Source organism: Canis lupus, chromosome 3, assembly GCF_003254725.2.
Source record: "Canis lupus dingo isolate Sandy chromosome 3, ASM325472v2, whole genome shotgun sequence".
Lineage (NCBI taxonomy): Eukaryota > Metazoa > Chordata > Mammalia > Carnivora > Canidae > Canis > Canis lupus.
This window is the reverse complement of record NC_064245.1, coordinates 41,451,472-41,478,921: the sequence shown is the minus strand read 5'-3', so window position 1 is coordinate 41,478,921 and position 27,450 is coordinate 41,451,472. Positions and strand designations below refer to the sequence as shown.

At 38.7% G+C, this 27,450-nt stretch overlaps 2 protein-coding genes and 1 long non-coding RNA gene across 18 annotated transcripts in view; 2 read left to right on the top strand and 1 right to left on the bottom strand.

Moving 5' to 3' along the window:
• Positions 1–8,681, bottom strand: part of TTC23 (tetratricopeptide repeat domain 23) — a 96,078-nt gene extending 87,397 nt beyond the window's left edge. For 2 of the 8 annotated variants that reach the window (XM_049108424.1, XM_049108435.1), the window contains exon 1: positions 8,423–8,679. In XM_049108424.1, coding sequence (XP_048964381.1) covers positions 8,423–8,431 — 9 coding nt within the window. In that variant the 5' untranslated portion in view covers positions 8,432–8,679. Of the gene's footprint in view, positions 1–6,485; positions 6,689–8,422 lie in introns of those variants that run through there. The other 6 variants (XM_049108426.1, XM_049108427.1, XM_049108432.1 and 3 more) reach the window with 4 other exon arrangements.
• A 207-nt stretch (positions 8,682–8,888) lies between these two features.
• LRRC28 (leucine rich repeat containing 28) overlaps positions 8,889–27,450 on the top strand; it is a 159,126-nt gene continuing 140,564 nt past the window's right edge. For 2 of the 9 annotated variants that reach the window (XR_007409796.1, XM_025436933.3), the window contains exons 1-2: positions 8,895–9,011; positions 13,055–13,130. Coding sequence is in view for 7 of the 9 variants with exons in the window: in XM_025436933.3 (XP_025292718.1) it covers positions 13,098–13,130 (33 nt within the window). In the remaining 2 variants the exon portion in view is untranslated. Of the gene's footprint in view, positions 9,012–9,179; positions 9,366–10,241; positions 10,360–13,054; positions 13,283–27,450 lie in introns of those variants that run through there. The other 7 variants (XM_049108421.1, XM_025436927.3, XM_025436931.3 and 4 more) reach the window with 7 other exon arrangements.
• LOC112653100 (uncharacterized) lies at positions 17,449–25,675 on the top strand. Its single transcript, XR_003131919.3, has 3 exons — positions 17,449–18,736; positions 19,245–19,344; positions 20,030–25,675. It is a non-coding gene; the product is annotated as an uncharacterized LOC112653100 (long non-coding RNA).

Genomic DNA, 27,450 nt, shown 5'->3' with positions numbered 1-27,450 from the left:
CTACTAAACCTTTAAAGAAGTAATATGAATCTTTGCAAACTCTATCAGAAAAATAGTTTGCAACTCTATTCTGTGAGGCCAATATTATCCTGCTACCAAAGCCAGACAAAGACGTAATAAGAAAACAAACCAATATCCATGATGCTTTTGAACACAAAAAGTCCTCAACAAAATATTAGAAAAATCAAATCAGGCAAGATATAAAGAAGATTATATATTATGACCAAGGGGGATTTATCCCTGGAATAAATAAATAAAGCTGGTTGGTTTAACATCTGAAATCACTAATGTAATACACCATATTCATAGAATAGGGGGCAAAAACTGAATGATCATATTAATAAATGCAGAAAAAAAATGGCAGGATACTTCCTTCATCTGATAAAGGGCCAATAAAAACTTTTTAAAAACTTAATGCTAACATCACACTTAATGGTGAATGTTTGACTGCTTCTCTTTTTAGACTGGAAACAAGGCAAGGATGTTTGCTGTCATCATTTGTATTTAAGACTTAATGGGTATTCTAACCAGTGCAATAAAGCAAGAAAAAAGTAAAAGGCATGCCCATTAGAAAGGAAGAAAAAAAAATTTAGTTTACATGATCTTCACACACACACACACAATTCAGTTGACATGATCTTCACACACACACACACACCCCAAAACAAAATGAAAACAACAACAAAATCCTACTAAAACTGTTAAACAATTTCAGCAAGGCCAGAGGACACAAAATAAACCAAAACTGAATATCTATCAATCTGAAAATGAAATTAAGAAAACATTTCCATGCACAATAGGACCAAGAAGAATAAAATACTCAGGACTACACTTAAAAGAAGTACAAAACTTTTACACTGAAAATTATATAACATTTACACTGAAAATTATATAACATTGCTGAAAGAAATCAAGGGACACTTAAGTAAATGAGATACATTCCATACTCATGGATTAGAAGCCTTAATATTATTAAGATAGCAATACCCCCAAATTGATCTATAGATTTTATATAACACCTATCAAAATCCCAGCTGTCTTTTTTTTTTTTTTTTTTTTGCAGAATTTGACCTTAGATTTATATAGAAATGTAAAAGACCTAGGATAGCTAAAACAATCTTGAAAAAGAACAAAGTTAGAGGACCATTCTTCCCATTTTATTTTTTTTTAATTTTATTTATTTCTCTATCCATGAAAGACACAGAGAGACAGACAGAGGGAGAAGCAGGCTCTATGCAAGGAGCCCGATGTGGGACTCGATCCCGGGTCTCCAGCATCGCGCCCTGAGCCAAAGGAAGAGGCTCAACCGCTGAGCCACCCAGGTATCCTCATTCTTCCCATTTTAAAAACTTACAACAAAGCGACAGTAATCAACACAGGGTGATATTGTCCTAAGGACTGACACTATATGTTAATGGAATAGAATTGAAAGTCCAGAAATAAACCTCTACATTTACAGTCAATTATTTTTTGACAAGAGTACCAGGTAATTAAATGGGAAAAGAATAGTCCTTTCAACAAATGATGCTGGAACAACTGGATAGGCACATACAAAATAACAAATTTGGACCCCTACCTCACACCATATACAAAAATGAACTCCAACTGGATCAAAGTCCTAAAAGTAAGGGCTAAAACTGTAGAGCTGTTAGGAAACAAAGGGATATGTATGAGCTTGGGTTACACAAAGATTTCTATGTACAATACCAAAGGCACAATTGATAAAAAGAAAAAAATAAATTGGACTTTATCAAAATTAAAAACTTTTGTTTCAAAGACACTGTCATGAAAGTTAAAAGACAATTCACAAAATAGGAGAATATATTTGCAAGTAATTGTAGATATATCACATGTTTGATAATGGACGTTAATCCAAAATATATAACAAACACAATTCAAAAATAAGACAAAAACCTAAGTAAAAAAATAGGCAAAAAATTTGAAAAGACAATTTACCGAAGAAGATATATGAATGACCAATAAGCTCATGAAATGTTTAAAATCACTAGTCCTTAGGAAAATGAAAACCAAAACTATAATGAGAACCACTTCACACTTCACTTCACACCCACCAGAACAACTATAACTTTGTATAGTTGTTGACAAGACAACTTTGTCTTGTCAAAGATACAGACACTAAGAAGTACTGGCAAGGATGTAGCAAAATTAGACCCTTCATATGCCACAGGTGGAAAGTAAGATAGTACATTCAGGTTAGAATGAGGAATTCCTCTCAAAGGTAAACATAGAATTACTACATAAATCAGGAGCTCCATGCCTAGTGTATATCCCCAAGAGACTGAAAACACTTGTTCACACAAAAACTTGTATACATCTTCATAGCAGCATTATTTACAATAGCTAAAAAAGCAATCCAAATGTCCATCAACTGGTGAATGGATCAACAAAATGTGGTACTGTACCTATGACAGAATATTATTTGGCAATAAAAATGAAGTACTGATACATGCTACAACATGGATAAACTTCAAAAACATGCTCTATGAAAGCCAGATATGAAGACCACATACTTAATGATGCTATTTATGTTAAATGTCCAGAAAAGGCAAACCTATAGGAACAAAGTTTATTAGTGATTGCTTGCACCAGGGTAGGAGTGGGAAATGCCTACAAATGGGCACAAAGTTTCTTTGGAGGATAGAAATCTAAAATTTGAATGTGATAATACTTGCACAACTCTGTAAATTTTCTTTAAAAAAAAACACTGAGTTGTATCCTTAAAATGAGTGAATTTTACGGTATATAATTAACATCTCACTAAAGCTATTAAAAATAGCTATGAAACCACAATGCAGGTTTATGTGTAATTCTGGCTTTTAAATATCTATGATTACAAGACTTTTCTTTTTATTCTTTTTTAAAATTTTATTTTATTATTTTTTCTTAAAGATATTATTTATTCATTTGAGAGAGAGAGAGAGAGAGCGCGTGCGTGTGCGCGCGGGCACAACTGGGGGGAGGGGCAGAGGGAGAAGGTGTAGAAGACTCCCCGCTGAGCAAGGAGTCTGCCCCACCCCTGGGCCTCCATTCCAGGACCCTGGAATCAAGACCTGACCTGAAGGCAGACGCCTACACGACTGAGCCACTGAGCACCCCTACAAGATTTTTCTAAGATAGGGCAGCCCCAATTCCCAAAGACAATGTGGCAGAGGCTCCCAAATCTGAAAAAGCAATCCTAGATTAGTATCATGGTTCCATGGGGGCAGCTGGGTAGCTCATTTGGTTAAGCATCTACCTTTGGCTCAGGTCATGATGCCAGGGTCCTGGGATCAAGTTCAGTAGGGAGTCTGCTTCTCCCTCTGCCGCACTCCTGCTTGTGCTCTCTCTGTCAAAATAAATAAAATCTTTAAAAAAGTATTATGGGGGGATCCCTGGGTGGCTCAGCGGTTAGGCGCCTGCCTTTGGCCCAGGGCACGATCCTGGGGTCCTGGGATGGGTCCCGCGTCGGGCTCCTGGCATGGGGCCTGCTTCTCCCTCTGCCTGTGTCTCTGCCTCTTTCACTCTCTCTCTGGGTCTATCATGAATAAATAAATAAATAAATAAATAAATAAATAAATAAATAAATAAATAAAATAAAATAAAAAAGTATTATGGTTCTATGAATAGGTAGATCAAATACATTAGTGCCTGGCACCTATTGGGCCTCAATAAATCTTTACTAGATGAACAATTAAACCATCTTCATGGTGTGATTTTTCTCTCCAAATACCTCATACACTTGGTATCTGAAACTGTTAATCAGGGTAATTTTTTTTTTAACTAAAGAAAACTTAAATAAATGCCAATGTCCCCAGAAGAAAACCTGCTAACAATTAGGTGGGCAGGATTGGATGGGCTAAAATGAGGGAACATATTAATCACTTCATGCTACTGACTCACTTGGTTTGGGAATAGGGCTTGGACAGTGGGGATGTATGATTCACAGTAACTCAGAGATCCAAGCTTTAAGTAATGGGAGTCCTAGCAGGCAGACCAAGAGACTGGAAAACTGGGGATGAACTTTCCACCATCATTGGCCAGAAGTGACATAGGTCACATGGGCTAACATTTCATTTTCTTCCCTGAAATGGCTAGCACATAGAGGGGAGTAAAGAGAGATTTGATGAGCACTGCAGCCCACCATACCAGTCATCTGTAGCAGGTGACTGTCTCAAAGTCCTTTTCCACAACCAGATTCTTTCTTCTCCGTCTACCTAAGTAAGAACCACTGATCAACAACTTAGGATCCTTTGAAGCAGGTTTGAGGCAGGAGACAAACACCCTGTTTAGGGTCTCTGAAGCACTTTGCTTTGTGGGGGTGGGGGTAGGGGGGAGGGCTAATTCTTGGTTCACCTTTGCCCAACACTGAGGAAACTATCTGGTAAACGGGGGCAACTCACTGAGTGTATGTAATTTAGTCTTGACTCAGAGAAACAGGTCAAGTGAAAGCCTCCAGTACAAGTAAGAACACCTCCCATCCTCCCATGGTGTTCTTCAATCATAAGGTTGTTTTTTTTCTGCCTTTTTGTTGTTGTTGTTGCTGAAATTCCTTCTATTCAGTTCAATAGAACCAAAAAATACACATAAATCTGAGACAAAGGAGCAAGAACTGATCCAATATGAACAACAACCATGTTTACTGTGTTAATTGCACCGCAACTACCACTACACCTAGTAAAATTTGTATTTATACCTCTGAATAAAAAAATAAGCTCAATGCTTTAGAAGAATATAAAGGAACGCATTAAGATTCATTAGTCTGCCACCAGAAAGTAAAGTTACTTTGATAAAATCTCTTATAAGGCTGCTACCAATCTGTACTCCATTATCTAAAGTATTTAATCCTTTAATTTCCAGTCTGTTCTTGGAACCATCTTAAATTGCTCTATCAGCTTAATCTTTTCCCATTACTACTTTCCTTAGGTCTTACTCCTGCTGAAAACCCAGGACCAAACCCCTTAATTCTGACAATTTTGACTCTTCATGCAACTTCTGATGTCCTTCCTTTTTATTTTCAAAGCCCAAAAAGTCCCCAAATGAACCATGAGTCGATTATTCTTTATGCTCACACATATGTGCTAACAACTCATCCACTACCTGGGATGCTACTTCCCTTCTTTTTTATTTACTGAAATTTTGCCCATTGCTCAGGACTGAATTAGGTCGTAAGCCAGTTGTGAAGCTCCCCGAGTATTTCAGCTCACAATAACCTATGCTCTTGAAGCACCTGTAGTCTACAATCGGCATCTATGCATCAAGAACTGTCCAGAAGTTTTTATTTAAATGTTTTGAGCCTCATTTTCCCAGCTACAGTATAAGCTTCTTGAGGGACTTAACCTTACTATTTTAAATCTCCATATAGGGGATCCCTGGGTGGCTCAGCGGTCTGGTTCCTGCCTTTGGCCCCAGGTGAGATCTTGGAGTCCCTGGATCAAGTCCTACATCGGGCTCCCTGCATGGAGACTGCTTCTCCCTCTGCCTGTGTCTCTGCCTCTCTCTGTGTCTCTCATGAATAAATAAATAAAATCTTAAAAAAAAATCCCCATATAACAGAAACCATTTAAGAGATAGTCATTGCATACCCACTATAAATTGTGCCCTGTAGAGATATAGATGTGCCACTAGCTATATTCATTAAATGAACACATGAAGAATCTTTAAGATGCTGTATTTTGGAGTTTTATATTGAGTTGAATCCTACAAAAAGGATTATATTGCTATTTCAAATGTAAGTTATTCTTGTTTATCAATATTTTCCTGAACTTTCATATTTTAGTGTTTTTTAAAGATTTATTTATTTACTTATTTAGAGGAAGGTGCCTCACAGGCAGCCTGATCCCTGTAGGGGCAGGCACCCCCACTGAGCCACCTAGGCGTCCCTCGTATTTTAGTTTTAGTGAAAATGTCATTCTGAAAATATAAACGTTGGATTTCTTTTTTGAGAATTTATCCTTATGTTAATTACCTACTGATTCTGCTTCATGTAACAATATTATATTTTCCTTGGTCCTTAACAGATTTGTCTCTGAATTTCCTAATCTACAAATACACACAAAATTTGGATCCAAAGCTGACTCTAATTTTTTCTTATATCTTTTCATACATTGTCTATTATATGCGGTATATAACATACACAAATACCCATCTCACTTAAAAATTACAATAGTACAAAGTGTCCCTCTAAATCTGTATTAAAGCAACAACAAACCACAGCTTTTTAGGTATATAATCTATATAATAATCTATAATTAATCTTACTACCTTGTTCCCTTTACCATTCAAAAATCCACTGATTATTTGGAAATAACAATCTTCCAATCTCACCCTAAAAACACTTTCTGAAAACTGCTCTTCCGGTCACTCTTAGATTGTGCCTGATTTTATCTGCTTCTCCTTTGACGCTTATTCCTTTAATACTATCGAAAAACCGGAAAAGTTTCTTTAACTCTCAAATCTCTGTGTCGTAAAATCCTTTGTCAATTTACCCCGCACGCAGAAGAGGTTCTCCTTTTTTTCCAGCGAATTACACAGTTGTCTCCACAGCTTGATTTGCCAGTTTGGTTCCCGCTGTATCAGTTTGGGATTCTTTGTACAAATTAATAGCCATGTAAAAGTCAAAAGCAAGGAAGTTCCAGACTAAATCATAGCGGCGTTTTCCCATAAAGCAACCTCACAAAACTCCAGCCGAAGAATGAATGATAGAGCATGCACCAATAGGGAGTGGAGAACAGTATTTTGTCGAAGTTTGCAACCCAATCCTGGGGAGCCAGAGGTGGGAATTTTACAAAGGGGTTGTCTTTTTCTTGGAATTTTTTTAAAGTGATACCGCGCTGCCTGTTGATGCTACAGTTTGCTAAAGATTGCAAAATAGGTAGCTTAAGGATTTTTTAGTGTTTTGAATTAGGCAAGATGTGAAAATCAACACACCTTTCAATGGACATTCTGACACACAGAATCACTTGGTTATTTTTGTGTCCTGAAATTTCAGAGGTGTAGAAGTTAATGCTAAGATGATTCATTTTTTTTGCGATCAAACATTGGATGTAAAGTTAATTCATTAAAATGTTTCCTCTTTTTTTTTTTTTAAGAGATGAAAGCTAAGTGGCTAACATCGATCGCTTTAAAAATTTGTCGTTCTGTTTTTAATCATTTTGGGGGTCACTCTCCAATATTAGGAGTAAGTCGTATTATTTGGATTGATCCTTAATACCTTATTTTTGTTGTTATACAGGCTGTAGGCTTCCTCATTATAAATTTAGCAAAAAAAAGTTCTTAAGTACTACAAATTCTTAGGTATTTAGAAAAGTGGGGACGCCTGGGTGGCCCAGCGGTTGAGCGTCTGCCTTCAGTTCAGGTCCTGATCTGGGTCCTGGGATTGAGTCCCCCATACGGCTCCCTGCAGGAAGCCTGGTTCTTCCTCTGCATGTCTCTGCCTCTCTCTTTGTGTGTCTCTCATGAATAAGTATATAAAATATTTTTTAAAAATGTGTATCAAAGTTCTTAGAACTACATGACGTTCACCTTGCCATATGCTTCAGTAACTTCTGAAGACCAGTTTAATATATAAGTAATCAGTATTTTATTATAACTCGAAACTTGTTTTGGACAGGCGTTATTTAGTATGAATCTGCTTTTCAGATTATTCATCTCTAATAAACCAACGCAAAGTAGTTATAGAATCAAGGTTGCTTGTCAATGAATGGCTAAGAAGTCAACAGCAAGCTTTTCAAAGAACAATAAATGACAGCAAGTTTCACAAGAGGAAGCTTTAAAACTGTTCACTTCAGAAAACTGACATTATTAACATTTTTAAAAAAGATTTTATTTATTTATTCACGAGAATACACAGAGAGGAGAGAGAGAGAGAGAGAGGCAGAGACAACGGCAGAGGGAGAAGCAGGCTCCACGCAGGGAGCCCGACGTGGGATTCGATCCTGCGTCTCCAGGATCACGCCCTGGGCTGTAGGCGGCGCTAAACCGCTGAGCCACCGGGGCTGCCCAACAAAATATTTAAAAAAAAAATAAAATTGTTTTTAAAATGTTCCCTAACAATATTTGGAATTCTTTTTACCATCATAAAGTTCTCTTCCTTTGATGCGTCCTTCCGCTGACATAGGAATAAATATTTTCATCTTGAAGAAAGTTATCGACCGCCTACTCGGCCATGCAAGGAATTGCCGTAATATTTAACTCACTAAGCTCTGATGGTCCTTTGCAGCGGTCTTTTCTCACAATAGACCTCAGGGATCTCCAGAGCAGAGACTAGATCAGCCGCCTCCTTTTTGGAGCAAACCTGCCAGCGCGCACAGTGAGCCCTCAAGCCCCACGCTGAGGCTCACCGCTTGATAACCAACCTTGACCATATTACAGGAACCCACCGGACCTCAGTTTTTCATTCGTTAAACGAGTATAATAATAGTACCTGTGTCATGAGATTGCTTTCAGGGTTTGGGGAGATTATGCACAGCTCTCTTAGAACGCTGCCTGGCACACAACAAGCGCTCGGGTGTGATTATTGTTGTGTACAATGAATGCAAGCGGGAGTGCCTGAATGAATGTATGAATGAAAGAACAGATCCGGTATCAGCAACTCCTGATGTTGGAGCCGTCTAAGTGGAACCCTCCAAAAAGCAAAGCAAAGCGAAGCACTGGGATCGATGGAGCAAGACCCCAGCCGGAGCCGGAAGTCAATCCTGAGCGGCGGGCGGGGCAGGTCTGGAGGAAGCCGCGCTCTCGGCCAATAGGCACGTCGCTTGGAAAACGAACCTCTCGTCCAGGGAGTTTTGATCCCGCGAGAACAGAGGCGAATTATCGCGATGTTCCGTCTTCCTCCCCACGCCTCCCGCTTCCCCCCGCTCTCCACCGAGCGAGTTCCGCCCCGCCCTGCCCCGCCCCTGGCCGGCCGCGCCTTGCCCCGCCCCCTCCGGCTCCCCGCCCTGCTCCGCCCGCAGACCCTCGGCTCGCAGTCCAGCGCCGCCTGCCCCCGGAGCGCTGGCTCTGCCGGCGCCGAGGTGAGTGCGGCCGCCTGTCGCGTCGGTGGCTCGCGTGGCTCAGGGCGCCCTGGCCCGGCGCCCGGCCAGCACGCCGGGTCCGGCAGAAGCGTCGGGGCAGCGGCCAGTGGTCCCCCGGCCCGAGCCGCCATAGTCGCCGGGCCCTCCCCGCCCGCGGCGGCCGGGGAACCCCGACACCCGGTCTGTGAAATCCCTGCCGCGGGGCTCCCTGCTTCCAAACCGTAACGACCTTAGTGTTTGGTTCACTCGGGCAAAGCGGCAGGTGTTGGCCTGAGACTACTGAGAAAACAGCCTTTTACAGATGCTTTTAATACACAGTTTTGCATTCTCTGATCCCAGTATTAGGCAATTGGAGTGAGTATTCGGCTGCATTAAATACGGAAGTCAGTCCGAGGGTCTCCTTTCCTTTTACACACACCTGCTCAAAGTGTGTGGCATTTTCTTAAGGTGGGAGGGGTTCGTTGATTTGTTTTAAACAATAAAGTGGATTGGTGTTTACGTAGAAAACTTGTGGCGGTGCAGTTGTATCTATTCAGTTAATATTATGAAGTATACCATTTATCTTTAACTGTAGGTAAGAGGTAGCCAAGGGAATTGGTGTAAGAAAATGACCGATACTGGTAAAGGCTGTATATTGCCAGCGAATGCGTTTTGGAAAACCATTAGCATTGTTTATTATTGGCAGCTTTCGGATTTCGTTTGTGCAGATTTTCTCTCCCAAGCTGCCTTTGTAGCCAGATGCGTTTTAACGAGGTGTAGTGATGTTTTAAAGGAGCCCATTCCCAGCCGTCGGGATTGAGAAGGAAAGCAGTTAGTTTCACCGAGTTCTCTTACTGGATCTTCCATCAGTGAGGGTGGGTTTTGGATATAGTCTTACTTTGTAGTCTTATATTTGTGTAAGCTTCGCCTACCACTTCGGTGATGAGAGGGAAGAAACACAGGCCCCTTGAAGCGCCTGAATGGCTATATTGTAAGGCAGGGAGGGCACAGGCTTTGGAGTTGGCCCACCTGGGTTAGAATTCTGGCAAGTTACCCTCTGAGAAAAATTTCTGTTTTTAATCTATATAACAGGCTAAATAATGTCTTTTGCAGTGCAGAGTCTTACGGATTAGGGATCTTTATGGCACATAGCAAGCTCTTGGGATATAGTATCTACAAGATGACCATAGATTACAGAGTGAAAAAAATCTACCTTGCGTCTTACCTGTCCTACTTTCATCCTCTCATCAGCTGTTTGAGGGCCTGCCTTGTGTTAGATACTGTGCATGGACAGGCGTGCAAGAGTGAGGAAAACAAGATCTCTGCCCTCAGGAGCTTGCAGTCCCTTGGCTACATTGATCATAGACAGGTACACCAATAAATACTTAGATTACAGATTGCAAGGAGTCATATATAAAAGTGGGGGGGGGGCTTCTCTGAATGAATAACAGGAGAATAGTTTTGGATCGGGAAGTGATTTTTACTTTGAAACTTGAAGGCTGATGGGACAGTGCTTTCAAGGTAAGTGGAGAGTAGCAAGTGGTGTGAAGTTTGGATCTTGAAAGAGACTAGACAGAAAGGACTAGAAAAGCCCAGGAGCTTGGTGAGAAGCCAGGGAGGGTGCTGCCAGATAAGGCTGGAGAATGGAGAAGCAAATGGGGCTAGATTGTGAGGAGCCCTTGGTGCCTGATAAGAGTCTGATTTTCTAAAAAAGCTTTTCAAGGCTGTATTTAGCTGATATGTGTGCGCTGGGGAGTGAGTTTACCCAAGAGAGGGAAACAATGGGATTTACATTTTAAAGGCTCACTGCTAAAATGATTAATGTATTAGAAAGTGACCAGAGTGGGCACAGGGAGACCAGTAGTACAGATGGCCAGGCAGGAGATGACAGTGGCTTTTGGTTTTGGCCGGTGGAGAGATGTGGATGGATTTGAGATGTATTTTGGAGATGGAAACCACCGGTGTTAAGCTAAATTGGACAGGGCAGGTGAAGGACAGGATGGAATCCTTCATGACTTCCAGCTTTCCGGCTTACACAGCTAGGTGGATAGAGGTGTGTGCTGTTAATTGAGATGAGAAACACTAGGGAAAATTCAGATTGGTGATGAAAATCAAAATATATTAAATTGAAGGCACTGGTGAGACATCTAACCTGCTTCCAATTCACTACTTCAGTGAATAATAATCCAGGAAACCTCTTCCCATGCAGTATCATGGGTATTATTTCTAGTTTAGTTCTCCTTGTTCTAGACATGAGAGAATTAAAATATAGAAAGATTGAGTATGTTGTTCAAGTCACATATGTCTTATAAATTAGGTGTGTAAGTAGGATCAGAATGGGAAAATTTTGAATTCTCATGTTGCGTTGGGGATATTACTGACTATTCCATGTTGTCTGTCCTTTTATTTTTTTTTAAATTTTTTTAAATTTTTATTTATTTATGATAGTCACAGAGAGAGAGAGAGGCAGAGACACCAGGCAGAGGGAGAAGCAGGCTCCATGCACCAGTAGCCCGATGTGGGACTCGATCCCGGGTCTCCAGGATCGCGCCCTGGGCCAAAGGCAGGTGCCAAACCGCTGCGCCACCCAGGGATCCCCTGTCCTTTTAAATAAAATGGCAAGTGCCTTTTTATTAGCTAGGAGTTGGAATTTGGAATAATGGAAAATTACCAAGAAAGTTACAAAACTGCTTTCGAAAGCTTATGTTACTATGTTTTGCACTAACTTAGTGTTAATTCCCAGGGGAAGATAGTTTTTCTTAAAAAAATTTTTCTTTGAAAGATACTTTCTATTGGGGAGTTTGAGAAAGGATGCCCAGGAAAATGTAGAGTCTTTGAACAAAGCTCAACTTTTTAGTGTTTTCACATTTCCTTAGTATTATATAGAGACCTGTGAGTCTGTGTATGTAGAAAACCCAGGTTTTAAAATACATGGAACAGCCTCATCTCTACCCCAAGGTGGGGAAAAAATCTTTGCTTTTAGCCTTTATGAGCTGTTTGACCTTGGACAAATTACTGAAGCTCTGAGTTTGTTTCTTCTTATGTTAAGTGATTGTGAATGAAATTTGTTTTTGCCCTGTTCCTTGCTGATAAGATGGCAAATGTTATTTCTCTTCCTACCCTGTCACTTTCAGAGGTAGAAGGGAATTTAATCTGTTCTGGGTTCTGGTCTGTACCAATAAATTGCTGTCTCCATTTTTTATATTAGGCAACTGAGGCTTGGAAAGATAGTAATAAAATAACACAAGGTTCTTATTTCCTAGCACAGTATTTCTTCTTTCATTGAGATAATAAAACCATATCGTCCTGGACATGATTCTTTATTACTTCTGATAATCCTCAAAGCTAAGAAGAAAGAAAATAAAGAGATAAAAAAATTAGAATATAGGACAATATTCTAAAGATAGTAAGAAATAAAGAAAACGAAGCTGTCAGTGATCTATTTTGTATGTATTTATCAATATTTTTGAAATCCCTTAAGCTGAACATAAAATGGGGTAGTTCAAGAAGGAAATGGGTTTGCTGTATCTGATTTTTCAGCTATCTTTGGTTGCAGGTTATGAAACTGGTTTCTTTCTGTTAGACATTCCTGTTTGAAGTTGAAGAACTATTTTTTTTTTTTTTTCCATTTGGGACTGTTGCTGCTAAGTGCTAAGTAAGCTTAAATAGTGAGGGCATTTTTAATAAAAAGTAGCTTTTTTTTTTTAGATTTATTTATTTATTTATTCATGAGAGACACAGAGAGAGAGAGAGAGGCAGAGACACAGGCCGAGGGAGAAGCAGGCTCCACGCGGGGAGCCGGATGTTCGATCTCGGGACTCCAGGATCACGCCCTGGGCCGGAGGCAGGCGCCAAACCACTGAGCCACCCAGGGATTCCCAATAGTTGCTCATTTTAATCTCCTATATATGTGTGATAAATTTAGTTGTTAGGAAAGAAACAAATACAGAGATTGAATGTGTAATTCTTTTTTTGGTGTCTGCAAATAGTCATGTGTGCTAAGTGGTTTATTTGGCAATGCTGATGAACAGTATCTTAATTATTCAATTTCTTTTTCTCTTTAGAAATGGACCAATTTTGACAAGATGTAGTGCTGCAGTGTGCCTGATGGGATATGTTCAGTCATGGCATCTGAACTCTGTAAGACGATCTCTGTGGCAAAGCTGGAAAAGCACAAGAATTTGTTCTTAAATTATAGGAATCTGCACCATTTTCCATTGGAGTTACTGAAAGATGAGGGACTACAGTACTTGGAGAGGCTCTATATGAAAAGGAACTCCCTTACAACCTTGGTACAGTATTATATTGCATTTAAAAAAATCATTTAGAATCTGGGCCTGACCAATATATATTTTACAAAATCTAAGATATGCAGACTAAGATGCATATCCCTTCTTCTTATATAAACAGGTAATAAAAATGCAAGTACAGGGAGGATTCATTATCCAAGTCCCTGCAGGATGAGGTTGAAGGAAGGGTTGTATAGGAAAGCAAAATATTCACAAAATGTACCACTCCTACAAGTAGTCTCTTCCAAAACCCCTCTTCACTTAGCCCATGCATCTGTCTCTGCTGTCTTTGTGTGATAAACTTCCAAGAGGATTTCTGGATGTTAACCATATCCAATGGACAAGTTAAAAAGTAAAGAGAAAGGCCAACAAAGTTGACCTGAGTTAGAGGCGTTTAAAAAGATGATTTGAAGATTAAAATATTAAGACAGGCATTTGGGAAGCTTGATGTAGCCTTTCTTTTTTTGGGAAGAAGAGCATAACAAACCCTCCCAAACAAAAAAACCTTTATGGTTACACTGTGAAAAATCAAATGATGTTAAATTGGGCTATCATCCAGTTTATTGGAAGAATTTTTGCCACAAAAGCAACATTTAATTCACTCTTTATGTTGTGAGAATAAGTGCACAGTTATTACTATAGCCTTACATTTTTATTATGTATAGGGTTAAAATTTTTTCAAGAGGATGTCCTACTCTGGCTTCTATTCCCACTCACATTGTGAAATTTGGTCTCTGTTTTAAATGGATGTCCTTTATGTGGCCTTTTCTGATTATCACTTGATTTCATTTGAGTCTTACATTCGAATTCTTATTTTTACTTGTTTTATGATATCTTGTTGTGAACAGACCTATTTTTCAATCCCTTCTCTATATTGGTCTATCCTAAATATCTGAAAGTATGCCTTACCGGCTTCATTTAAATGGAGTGTTTTCCTGGAAAAGTTTTATTCAATCTGTCTAAATTACCTCTGATGAGTAGAGAGCATTAAATTTGTTTATCTTTGCTGTTTCTGACAGTACATGGAAATACATCTTTCATTTTTTGTGTTCGGCATGTTGGCATATATGTTATTTTGAGTGCCTAGTTAGATTTTTTTAAAGTAGATTTTTCAGTTTTAAAACTTCAACTATCTTAAACTTTAGTAATACAGTTATATTAATCCTTTTTGCAAAATCATAATTGCATGAGGTGAAACTGTATTTTCCAAGTGTTGTGAGAAATGATTTGTCAAGGATGATAGCCCAGATTTTCCCATGTATGTTATTGATGTACAAATGAAAAGTTGTGGGTGAATTATGTCTTAATTATTAGTCAAAGTCCACCGAGAGTTTGCTCAAAGAAATCAGCTTTCATTTATGAAAGTTAACAGTGAGTTTTTGGATTTGTGGCAGTTTCTCAGCTGCAGTTTTCAATTAATGAAAATATTTAGGTATCTGTTCTACATTTGTAACCAGCATTCATAATAGCTCATAAGCATCCATTTCAAGTTCATGGTTTGCCATCTTTTTGTTCAAAGATTAAATTGTTGCATATGTTTATAATGATAGCTGTATGTGTTTTATTTGAATGCTTTTTAATGAGCTAGAACATTTGATTCATGTGTATCAAAGAGCTTTTAAATTTTAGAGTGTTGTACAGATATCAGGGTGGTAGGAAACATAGTGGCCTCCCCTTCCCTCTCAGGACTGACATAAGACAGCTAACATATCCAGTATAGTCTGGGAATGGCTTACCACACAGGTTTTGAAAGCAGATGAAGTAGTACTTATCCTAGGGTGCTCTAACTAGTGACTTCAGGCATTTAGAATGTTTGTTTGTGTTATTGATATAAGTATATTTCCTAAAGAGGATTAAATATATGGAATTTGACTTGCAACTACAATGCTGTCTAAAGGGGAGGGGCAAAAACACGTTATTGGAAACCGATGGTGTCTTTTTTTTTTTTAATAAACATTTTTTTTTATTATTATTTATTTATGATAGTCATACATAGAGAGAGAGAGAGGCAGAGACACAGGCAGAGGGAGAAGCAGGCTCCATGCACCGGGAGCCTGATGTGGGATTCGATCCTGGGTCTCCAGGATCGCGCCCTGGGCCAAAGGCAGGCGCCAAACTGCTGCGCCACCCAGGGATCCCTGATGGTGTGTTAATGCATTATGGGTTTTGACCTTTTTTTTTTTTTTAAGGAAGCTTGGAATTCTTGTCAATAATTTCCATTTTCAGGGATCCCTGGGTGGCGCAGCGGTTTAGCACCTGCCTTTGGCCCAGGGCGTGATCCTGGAGACCTGGGATCGAATCCCATATCGGGCTCCCGGTGCATGGAGCCTGCTTCTCTCTGCCTGTGTCTCTGCCTCTCTCTCTCTCTCTCTCTCTGTGACTATCATAAATAAATAAAAGTTTAAAAAAAAATAATTTCCATTTTCACATTGTTTTATTTTTTTAATTAACCTTGTTTTATTATTTTTTAATTAACATTGTTTTATCTGTTTACATCATTTCTCCTTAGTATTCCCCTCTCCCTTTTTTTTCTTTTTTAAAGATTTTATTTATTTATTCATGAGAGACACAGAGAGAGAGTCAGACACAGGCAGAAGGAGAAGCAGGCCCCATGAAGGAAGCCCAATGTGAGACTTGATTCCGGGGCTCCAGGACCACATCCTGGGCCAAAGGCAGGCTCTAAACCCCTGAGCCACCCAGGGATCCGCCCCTCCTTCTTTCCCCACCCTGTACAGTATGAAACCTTTCTGTGAGAAGAGAAGTCACTAATGCACCACCTCTGCCCTTCTTCCTTTTTTTTTCTTGGTATGGCCGTGGTATATGTTTTGCAGGATGATTGTATGTTAAATGCTCAGAATTTGGGGAATGCCTGTATTAAAACTAAAATACAGTAAAAGCTCTTTTTATACATTTAAAAGAATAAACTTTTCATATTTTAAATACAAAATGATACATGCCCTAATATCAGTGAACATAGAGGAACATTGGAAGGTAGCTGTCTCTTCATCCAGTTTTATACTGTGGAATAATCAGTGTTAATAGTTTGGGTAGGTCCTACTGCTTTGCTTTTATTTATGTAATTATATACTTTATCTCCTTCTTAAACAACAAAATAGAATCATACTACACATACTTATTTGCCAATTTCTCTTTCTACTTCCTGGTATTCTCATTCCACTAACCTCTAGGGCAAGAGATATGTACACATCTTTGTATGTGCATGTGTGTTTGTGTTTAGGAGTGAATCTTAAAAGTAGGATTAATGGATCAATGGGTAGGCACATTTTACATTTTAAGGTTCTTTTTCTTTAAAGATTATTTATTTTAGAGAGAGAGAAAAAGCACATACGTGAAAGGAGCAGAGTGAGAGGGAGAGAGAGTCTGAAGCAGACTCTGTGCTTAGCGTGAGCCCAATGCAGGACTTGATCTCACAACCCGAGACCATGACCTGAGCCAAAACCAAGAGTCCAACACATAACCAATTGCACCACCCAGGCACCCCATCTTAAAGTACTTTTATCAGTACCATCAGATCCTTGAACAATGCCAGGGTTAGGGGTGCTGACCCCTTGCTCAGTTGAAAATCCATGTGTAACTTTTGACTCCAATATAGCCTACTGTTGACCAGAAGCCTTCCTGATAACTTAAACAGTTAACACATATTTTGCATGTAATATGTATTATGTACTGTTACTATAATAATGTAAGCTAGAGAAAAGAAAATGTTATTGGGGCACCTGGGTGGCTCAGTGGCTGAGTGTCTGCCTGCAGCTCAGGGTGTGATCCCAGGGTCCTGGGATCAAATTCCGCATTGGGCTCCCCACAGGAGGTCTGCTTCTCCCTCTGCCTATGTCTCTGCCTCTCTCTTTGTGTCTTTCATGAATAAATAAAATCTTAAAAAAAAAAAGTGTTATTAAGAAAATCATAAGGGGGTGCCTGAGTGGCTCAGTTGGTTGAGCATCTGACTCTTGATTTTAACTTAGGTCATGACCTCAGCATTGCGAGATTGAGCCCTGTGGGCTCTGGGATCAGCAGGGAATCTGCTTGGGATTCTCTTCTTCCTCTTCCTCTTCCTCTGCCCTTCCCTCCCCAACCCCACATGTGGGAACTGGTGCATGCTCTCTCTCTCTCTCTCAAATAAACAAACAAACTTAATAGAAAATACAGTGTTGTACTGTATTTATTGAAAAAAATTCATGTATTAGTAGACCCATGTTTTATAAACCTATGTTGTTCAAAGGTCAACTGTATTTCATTATACAGTATTACCACTTATTTGTATAACTGGGAAATCTTAAAACTTTTAAAAGCATGAATCAATTTATATAGGAATTCAGTTATGCAATTAATAGGTGAATAAGTAGTATTAGGAAACATAATTTTGGCTCCTAACACTCATCTTAGAAAATGTTTTTAAAGAATTTGTCTATGGCTATTTTAAATGCAGTTCAAGAATTGTGAAATCTCACCTTTGTGGCTGAGTTAGAGGATAAATAGGAGAATAGGAGATATAGGTTCTGTGTTTGTCAGGTGATACATATTCACATGACTGTTGAATGAATAAATAAATGAATATAAAGTAGATTAATATAAGGACTATCAATACAGGCATAAAGGTTCCAGACTGAGAGCCTTTGAGGAAAGGGACTTTGTCTTAAATTTTGTATCTCTATGCCTGGCCCAATGCCCAACATTTGTAGAACACAAAATCTAATTCTATGTAGCAGGATTGTAGAAGAGTTTTTGAAGAAGGTGCTGTTTACATTCACACTGAAGAATGACATTGGCAGGAGTTTAGGAGGAACAGTATTCATTCAACATGTATTTATTGAGTACTTACTGTATACTCTATACTCTTCAAGGCACTGACTTGGAACAAAGTCTTATGGAATTCTCCTGGAATTTTCATTTGTTGACATCTCAAGCTAAAGGGAAAGTATGAACTATGACTCAAAGGCAAAAAGTTCAGGGGACAAGTCTAGGTGCCTATTTTGCCTAGAGCAGTGGTTTTTTAAATGTGTTCTTCAGAGCCTGATAGTTCCTAAGTAGGGTCGAGGTAGAGAATTATGGGGAGACTGAGCAGTAGTATGTCTCCACTTCCACCAGAAAAGCTCTCCTTTTGTTTGCTTTGCATATTGATGTTCTCTAAACCAACCCCGACGTGGGTGGGATATGTAATATCTAGTAAATGTTTTCAAACTCCTTTTAGCAGAAACATTTATTCAGAAAATTCACTAAGTAAAATAGGTACACTGAAATTATTCTTATTTAAGGGATGGGATAGGCGAGAATCTTGTTTAATCCGTACGGTCTTCCCTTCTAAGGAACTGTATGGATTGTCTAGGAAACCACAGAGTAGAATTGAGAGCCACTAATTTAGCACAGCTGACATGAAAATTCTACATTCTATCTGGCAAGGCCAACTGCCTGGGGAGTGAAGATTTGTAGAGAACGCAGGTTTGAAATGATTGTTGTAAAGAATCACATGGCAGTTTGGCTAGAGAAAGATAGTAGGATCGTTGGCATTAGCTAGCTGTCGGTTGCTAGGCTCACGGTGGAGCCATCTGCTTACTTGGGGGATTTTCTCCAGCAGTACCCACCTGTCTGGGGTATGAAGAAGGTGCACTGTTGCATTCCTGCAGGCTTAGATTGTTTTCAGGTGGATACAACCCAAGTGCAGATGGACTAAGGAGGTTCAGGAACTTGGCAGGAGTGACTGGGGACACAGATGATGGGATATGGAACATGAGCTGGAGGGCAGGCAAAGAAAGAAAGGAGTGAATAAACAGAATAGAGGGACCAAAGGATCCACAAACATGTATCATGTATGCCTGAGTGAGCTAGGGGCATGGAACATGTGGTTGTGGAGAGAAACTTAATATGTGGAGAAGTTTCAGGCAAAGGCCAGGTATGGTGTGCAGGATGAAGGAGGCTGAGGTGAAGACTACCCCTATCCCCCCCTCAGTTCCCCCACCAGAAAAGCTGGAGCGTAAGAGTTGGAGAGAAACTATGGCTTGGAAGCTGCAATCACCAGTTCTGACTCCTAACTTGGAAGTTCCTGGAAGGTAGGTAGGGAATTAGCAGTGGAAACATTTGAGGACTATAGCCTCAGAAAGGGGGTGTTTCAGTGTTTGGGAGCAAAACCTGACGTTAGGAGATAATAGACCCCTGGGTCCTATGTGCTTAACCTCTTTGGACCTCAGTTTTTTTATTTATAAAATAAAAGAGACTTGGGGAAAAAAAGAAATCTCAACTTGAAAGCAAAATCACTTAATGGACCTGTCAACTTCTCTTAATGAGAAGAACAGGAGATTTTCATGGGGACATGAAAGAATGACCTACCCAAATACTAATGGAGCTCTCATCAGTTGCCAATTTTATTTATAAATATGAAAGGACAAGAAAGAGACATCTTTTAATGAAAGAGGGGAGTTTGGCTTATGTATAAGCAATGACAGCCGATGGATTTTTTTTTTTTAAGATTTTATTTATTTACTCATGATAGACACAGAGAGAGAGAGGCAGAGACAGGCAGAGGGAGAAGCAGGCTCCATGCAGGGAGCCTGACGTGGGACTCAATCCTGGGTCTCCGGGATCAGGCCCTGGGCTGAAGGCGGTGCTAAACCGCTGAGCCATCTGGGCTGCCCCAGCAGATGGATCTTGATTGAGTAATTAATCTATGCAATAGGAGAAAACTTAACAGTGATATGCTGCTGGGATTGGAGGGAAGAAAAGTTCTGTTCATTTTAGAACATTCTGAATTAGAACAGCGTGTAAGGCAAGAAGTGGTTCCTTTCCTGTTGACACAGAAGAAAGCATTCTTGACCTTCCCTATAAATATAAACAGGCAAGCAAATCATGAGAGAAACACAAAAAAGATGTATAACTTCCAATGTAAGGTAAAACATTGATCATCTTTAACCTATTAGATTGGCAAAGACTAATATCTAGTGTTGAAGATACTTGATGTGGAAGACAATAAGAAAATGCTCTCACATACTATCAGTTGGAGGGGACTTGCTGAATATTTTTGGTGTGTGGTTTGACCACATCTGACAACATTTTGCATAAGTATGTGTTTGAATCAGCATTTTTCACTTATAAGAATTTATATAATTGAAAAAAGTCAAGCAAGCCAGTTTGTTTATCACAGCATTGGATATAATGAAAAATTGTGAAAACCTAAATGTTCATCAATATGGGATTTGTTAAAATATGACAGCATCTTACATCATTTGAGTCTTTAGTAAGTTCCAGATGCTGTCTTAATTTACGTGTATTAAGTTAATTAATCCTCAAGACAATCCTGTGAGGTAGGCACTATTATCCCTATTTTATAGGCAATAAGCTAAGGCATTAAAAAGGGCATAGATCAAACTTAATAGTGATTGTAGCTGTGGATGGGGGCAGGCAAGAGAATGGGGGTAGGAGCTGGAAGTATGTAGAAGGAAAGGTTCTATTAAGTTTGGTTTATATTTTATATATTTTTCACTACATATTTTTACAATTAAAAAACAATTAAAATAAGATCATTGGGGGTGTCTGGGTGGCTCAGTCAGTTGAGTGTCTGCCTTTGGCTCAGGTCATTATCCGAGAGTCCTGGGATTGAGCCCTGAGGGGGGGCTCCCCCTCAGCAGGGGGTCTGCTGCTGCTTCTGCCTCTGTCTCTCCCCCTACTTGTGCACATTCTCTCTCTCCCTCTCCCCCCTCAAATGAATACATAAAATCTTAAAATACATAAAATCTTAAAAAAAAAAAAAAAACCACCTCAAATGAGATTTTTGAATATAGTACCACTCAGATGTTAGCTGGCTCTCAAGTTGTATTAATCAGTGAGTCTAGATATTTTGATGGATATAAGGATGGTAGGATGGTGATGCCCGTCCTTATGCTGTTGACATTGATGGCTCCTACAACGGGTGGCTGGGTTAAGGGTGAAAGGGGTCGAAGTCTGGGAAAGTTACATAACTGTGCCCTCCACCCCCTTTGGAATTTGGAAAAAATAGGATCTGGATTAAATGAACATAAGAATACCCTGAAGGGAAAGCAGACAGAAAGTGGTAAAAGAGCATCCTGCCATCAAGTGAGGCAGAAGAATGTGGGAGAGGGAATTAAGTTTTGTTTTTGTTTGATTCACTTTGAATTCCAAATAAGGAGGGGCTTCTTGTTTTTCTGTAATTTGTTGGGCCCTTCCAGCTTCAACCACTGTTAGAATACAGAGCCTCCATAATCACTGCAGTTGCTCTGTCCTTGAGTTAGTTCTACTTAAAACTATCTTTGTTTTTGTTTGTTTTTAGATTTACTTATTTGAGAGAGAGAGAGAGAGAGAGCAGGGGAGGGGCAGAGGGCAAGAGAGAGAATCTCAAGCAGACTCCCCACTGAGCCCAGAGATATGTGGCTTGATCTCACAACCCTGAAATCATGACCTCAGCAGAAATCAAGAGTCAGATGCTTAACCGACTGAGCCATCTAGGTGCTCTGCATCTTAATTGTTTCTTAAATTGAATGTGTGGAAATAGTCATGTCAAGTGGTAAAAGCATTCAAATGCTCTGTTTTTGTATTAATCCTGATGTGTATATATGATACTGTCCTGCAGGACATTCATTACAAATATATCCTATCTCAGTAATACATATACGTAATACATATACTTGAAGAGTACGAGTTTTGTTATAAACCAAAAACTGCTTTTCATACTGGATTTTCAGATTTCATCATTTTTCCCCTTCATTGTTTCTGGTTAATTGACAGTTCCTGTCAAATAGCTACCAAAGTATTTGAAATAGTTTGGAAAATGAATGTCTGACCTATAACTTAATTCTGTTTAAGTTCATAGAATTTCAAAGCTAGATCATAGAATTTCAAAGCTAGTTGGGGCTTTATAGATAATTTAGATAGCTCTTCTTCTTGAGGAAAGTAAGCTTAGAAAAGGTTAGTGGGTAGGTCCAAAGTCACTTTTTACGGCCAGTTAGAGCAAATACCAGGTCTCCTAATTGGTCATGTAGTCTTTCATTTTCATCCTGCAGGTATTAATTGATGACCCATTTCTAGTCTAGCATCATGTAGTTAAATTTTAACTCCATTTAACCATGGCAGAGCAATGAGGTATTTCCATGTTAAGTGAGTTTTCCTAGTTAACTTCTGTGAAGTGTACCTCTGAGGTTCACTGTGTTACTCTTCTTCTTGATATAAATGGTTTTGAAATGTGTCATTCTATACTTTCTTAAAATATAGGGAGCATGATTTAGCCTACTCTATGTGACTCATAGTTTCTGCCTTGGGAGTTAGGAAGGGAGGGTTTAGGAAGAGGTGGCAGGCATAGAGTTCTTTCCCTTATACCAGACTATATATCCTTGTGCACTGGAAAGGTTCTGTTTGCAAGTTGAAGGCTCAAAAGCCATTGCTATGTATGTGTTTCCACAAGTTGAAATTCATTTTCAAGCGTTCATTACAATGCACACCTGTGCATTGAAAATGAGGTACCAGTTTCTAAATGTTAGCCCCATCAAATCAGTCAACAAATACATATATAAGTGAGACATTTGAAATATTATACATTGAGCTTGAGCTATGCTCCCCCAATAAAAAATTATGTCATAATCCTAACAGAATTATTCATGCTATGTGTAATTTTTAATGTTTCATCTGGTTTTATGGGAGTAAATGTTTAATCTTTTTGGTATGTGTACTTTCCTGTTGCTTTGAGCATTCCATTCATAAAATACTTATTGGATGCATATTAAATAGGTTTTTTAAAAAAATAGAAAGTAGGAGCAAACGATTCTCTAACTTTCAACCCTTGTTTATGATATTTATTTAACTTACATTTTTAAACAAATATTGTTGAGATTAATACTTCAAGAGTCATGTCAGTAATTTTTGTTTTTCTTCTTTTAAAAAATGTTTTCCTTGGTAATTAAATTTTTATCACAATCCAAATGCACACTTTAGTTTTGTAAATATACTGAATGTACAGTTTTAATTTTTTTTAGCATATTTTCTGTAGGGGTGTTTGCTAAGTAAAAAATAATGGTCTTCAGTTTCTACATTTTGGCAGTTTTGCAAATACTTAATATATTCTTGTTTTTTTTTTAAGAACATAACTTTAGCCTCTATAAATGCTCAATTGTAATGAAGTAATATTAATTCGTTAGTGATTATAACTACTTTTTAAATGCTTGGTAGCCACCATGTCAGGGTAAGATAGGGGATATTTCTATCATTGCAGAAAGTTCTATTGGTTTGGGAAAAAGAACACATTAAAATCAATAATGCCCAAATGTCTGTTGACTAATGAATGGATAAAGAAGATGTGTGTATACACATAACAGACACACATACATATACACACAATGGAATATTACTCAGCCATCAGAAAGGATGAAATCTTCCCATTTGCAATGAAATGGATGGAGCTAGAGTGTATTTTGTTAAGCGAAGTTAAGTCAGAGAAAGACAGGTACCATATGATTTCACTCATACGTGGAATTTAAGAAAACAGATGAACATGGGAAAAAAGAGGCAAAGCAGAAAACAGACTCTTAACTACAGAGAACAAACTGAGGGTTGCTGGAGGGGAGATGGGTAGGGAGATGGTCTAAATAGGTGATGGGGATTAAGGAGGGCACTTGTGATGAGGACGGGGTGTTATATGGAAATGATGAATCACTAAATTCTGTACCTGAAACTAATATTACAGTGTACATTGAGATGCCTGGGTGGCTCAGTGGTTGAGCATCTGCCTTTGGCTCAGGTGATGGTCCTGGGATCAAGTCCTGCATTGAGCTCCCCACCGCAGGGAGTCTGCCTGCTACTCCTTCTGCCTATATCTCTGCCTCTCATGAATAAATAAATAAAAATCTTTTAAAAAATCAGAAAAAAATTACAGTATATGTGAACTACCTGGAATTTAAGTAAAAACCTGAAAAACAGTAATGTAATTTTTATCATTTTTGTCAAAAAAGTCAAAATGCAACTGTAGTGGTGATAGATATTTGTAGTGCAAAGCAGTGAAGAAAAATTGTTTCAGCGTTCTTTTTAGGCACCTCAAAGACAACTACAAAAACAAAAGAACTTGTTTGCACGTTTGCAAAATTTTCTTTACCTCATTTTTCCCCTTTCCCTTTTGAAGTGGCTTTGTTAATTATAATAATTGTAATGCTTTATATTCAAGCATTCTGTGAATTTCCAATGGATTTTTGTTTTATTGAACTCAGGACACGAAGTACTGGGCTGATTACTTTGGAGGAGAAACTCCAAGAAATTTGAATATTTGCACAGACTTTTCATTGCTTTTCTTTTGGACACAAAGAATGAAAGATGTTAGGCTCATATTTCCAAATAAGCAAAATCAGCATTTTCCCATAAAACCCTGACATAGGTTTTGGATTATCTTTTTTCTTATTGCTTATGAATAGATTACCCATTATTTGCACAGCATGGTCACATTTTTTTCCCCCCTGGGAAACAAGATGTCAGTGTTAGCTTACAAAACATATGTAAACTTACAGTGTGGTACTTGATCTATCAGTGATTGCACTTGATAGGAGTGGTCGTCTTTTAGCAAGAGGGGTTAGTGAGCTATTAATGCTCTCAAACACATTTTTCCTTGTCCCTTTTTCTCTCTAGCACCTCCTTTCTTCCTGTATATCCCATTTTCTCCCTGAAAAGTGTATAATGCTTTGTAGAGTAAGTCAAATGAAAACCATAGGTAATAGCATTTCTTTGTGCCACTCATTTAAGAAGAAATTAACTTCACCACCAGAGATGTGTTGTTGGTCATTGCAGGTATTGAGAACCCTACTGTGTTTTTCTGTCTCCAGGAAACACCAAGGAAATAGGACAAGTGTTTGTTTTGGGCCACTTAAAGTTTATCTGGAGAGAAATTTAAAAAAAGGAAAATGAGTAATTAACAGGGAGTTAAGCAAAAGACAAATGGGTAAATGGTAAAGGACAATAGGGAGCAAATGGTAGCAGGACTCTGGAAAGTCTTTATAGTACTGCAGAAGATGAAAGGATGTGCTGGTTAGCTCTCTGTTCCTGTAAGTCTTCTGGTTAGTGTCTGACTCTGTGGAGGAATACTGCTCTATGATAAATATTAAAAGGAAGAGAAATACAGGAGGAGGAACGGGCTATGTTGTGGGCAGCAAAAGAGGTCTACCTTTGTTGTTCCCACATAAACACATAACATTTGACTCACACTGATATACTTGCTCAGAAGCAGTGACATCAAATTACTGATCCAACTAGAAAGTTCACTGAGTGAGCAGCCCGGGTGGCTCAGCAGTTTAGCCCCACCTTCAGCCCAGAGCGTGACCCTGGAGACCTGGGATCAAGTCCCACATCACGTTCTCTGTATAGAGCCTGCTTCTCCCTCTGCCTGTGTCTCTGCCTCTTTCTCTCTGTGTGTCTCATGAATAAATAAATAAAATCTTAAAAAAAAAAAAAAGTTTGTTGAGTAATGTTGTGATTATAAGTGAGGTTCCTTTTCCCCCTCAATACCAAAACTTCATTAACTTTATTTTAATTGAAAAATTATAAAGGGACACCTGAGTGGCTCAGGTGGTTAAGTATCTGACCTTGGCTCAGGTCATGATCTTGGGGTCCTGGGATAGAGTCCTGCATCTCTCTGGCTCCCTGCTTAGTAGGTCGTCTGCTTCTCCCTCTCCCTCTGCCCCTACCCCGCTTGTGCTCCCTCTCTCTCAGATAAATAAAAATCTTTAAAAATAATAGTAGTAATTTTTGAGATGAAATTCACTTAATGTAAAATGAACCATTTCAGAATGAACAATTCAGTAGTATTTAGTATCTTCGCAGTGTTGTACAACTACTGCCCCTGTCTAGTTCCAAATATTTCCATCCAAAGTAAAACGCCTTACCCATTAAGCAGTTTCTCCCCATTCCCTACCACACCCCTGCCCTGGTCACCATCATACTGTGTTCTGTCTTTATGGATTTGTCTATTTTGGATAGTTCATATAAATGGGATTATTCAGTATGTGACCTTTCGTCTGGCTTCCTCCCACTTAGTAAAGTTCTCAGAGTTCATCCAAGTTGTAGTGTATTGATCAGCTCTTCATTACTTTTTATGGCTCAGTAAGATCTCATTGTATGTGCATGCCACAGTTTATTTACCCATTCATCCATTGATGGACACTGGGCTCTTTTTTACCTTTTTGGTATTGTGAACAGTGCAGCTATGAATATGTGGTGTACATTTATATTTTAATTATTTTGGGTATATACCTGGATGTGGAATGGTGTCATATGATGACTCTAACTTTTTGGGGAACTGCTGAACAATTCTACCAGCAAGGTACAACGGTTCTAGATTTCATCTCTTCACCAACACTTGTTATTTTCCGGTTTTTAAAATATTATTACAACAGTGGGTGTGAAGTGAGTAGGTGTAAGATGATACCTCATTGTAGTTTGGATTTGCATTTTCCTAATGATAATGACGTTGAGTGTCTTTTCATGTGCTTGTTTGTCATTTGCTTATATTTAGAGAATACTCACATCATTGCCCATTTTCAAATTGGGTTATTTGGGGCTTTTTTTGGTAAAAGTTATTTATATATCCTGGGTGCTAGACCTTGAGCAGATACATGATTCATATATATTTTCTCCCATTTTAAATGCTGTCTTCACTTTCTTGTAATTCACGTTTTTGTAAGACCCTTTGATGCACAAAAGTTTTTAATTTTTATGAAGTCCATTTTATCTATTGTTCCTCATGCTTTTGGTATCCTATCTGTGATTCCATTGCCAAATCCACAATGATAAAGATTTACCCCTATATTTTTTTCTATGAGTTTTATGGTTTTAGCAGTTATAAGTCACTAATCTACTTTTAATTAGTTTATGTATATAGAGATAGAGTTCCAGCTTCATTTGACTTTTTATAAATGCTATTAGAAGCAAAATACATTTAATTCATGACTTCTTTAATGTGTTTTTAGAGATCAGGATGGAGCAGGTTTTTGCTGAACCCTGAATCCTAGTGGTTTTTAACAGCACAACTGTTTCTTTTACTCACACTGCATGACTCATATTGCTTGGGGACTCTGGTTGATGATGTCCACAGTCAGGGATGAAGGCTGACAAAGTTTCTATCATACAGTTCTGTCACTAGGAACTATATGAATTATATATAACTTTTTGTATTTCAC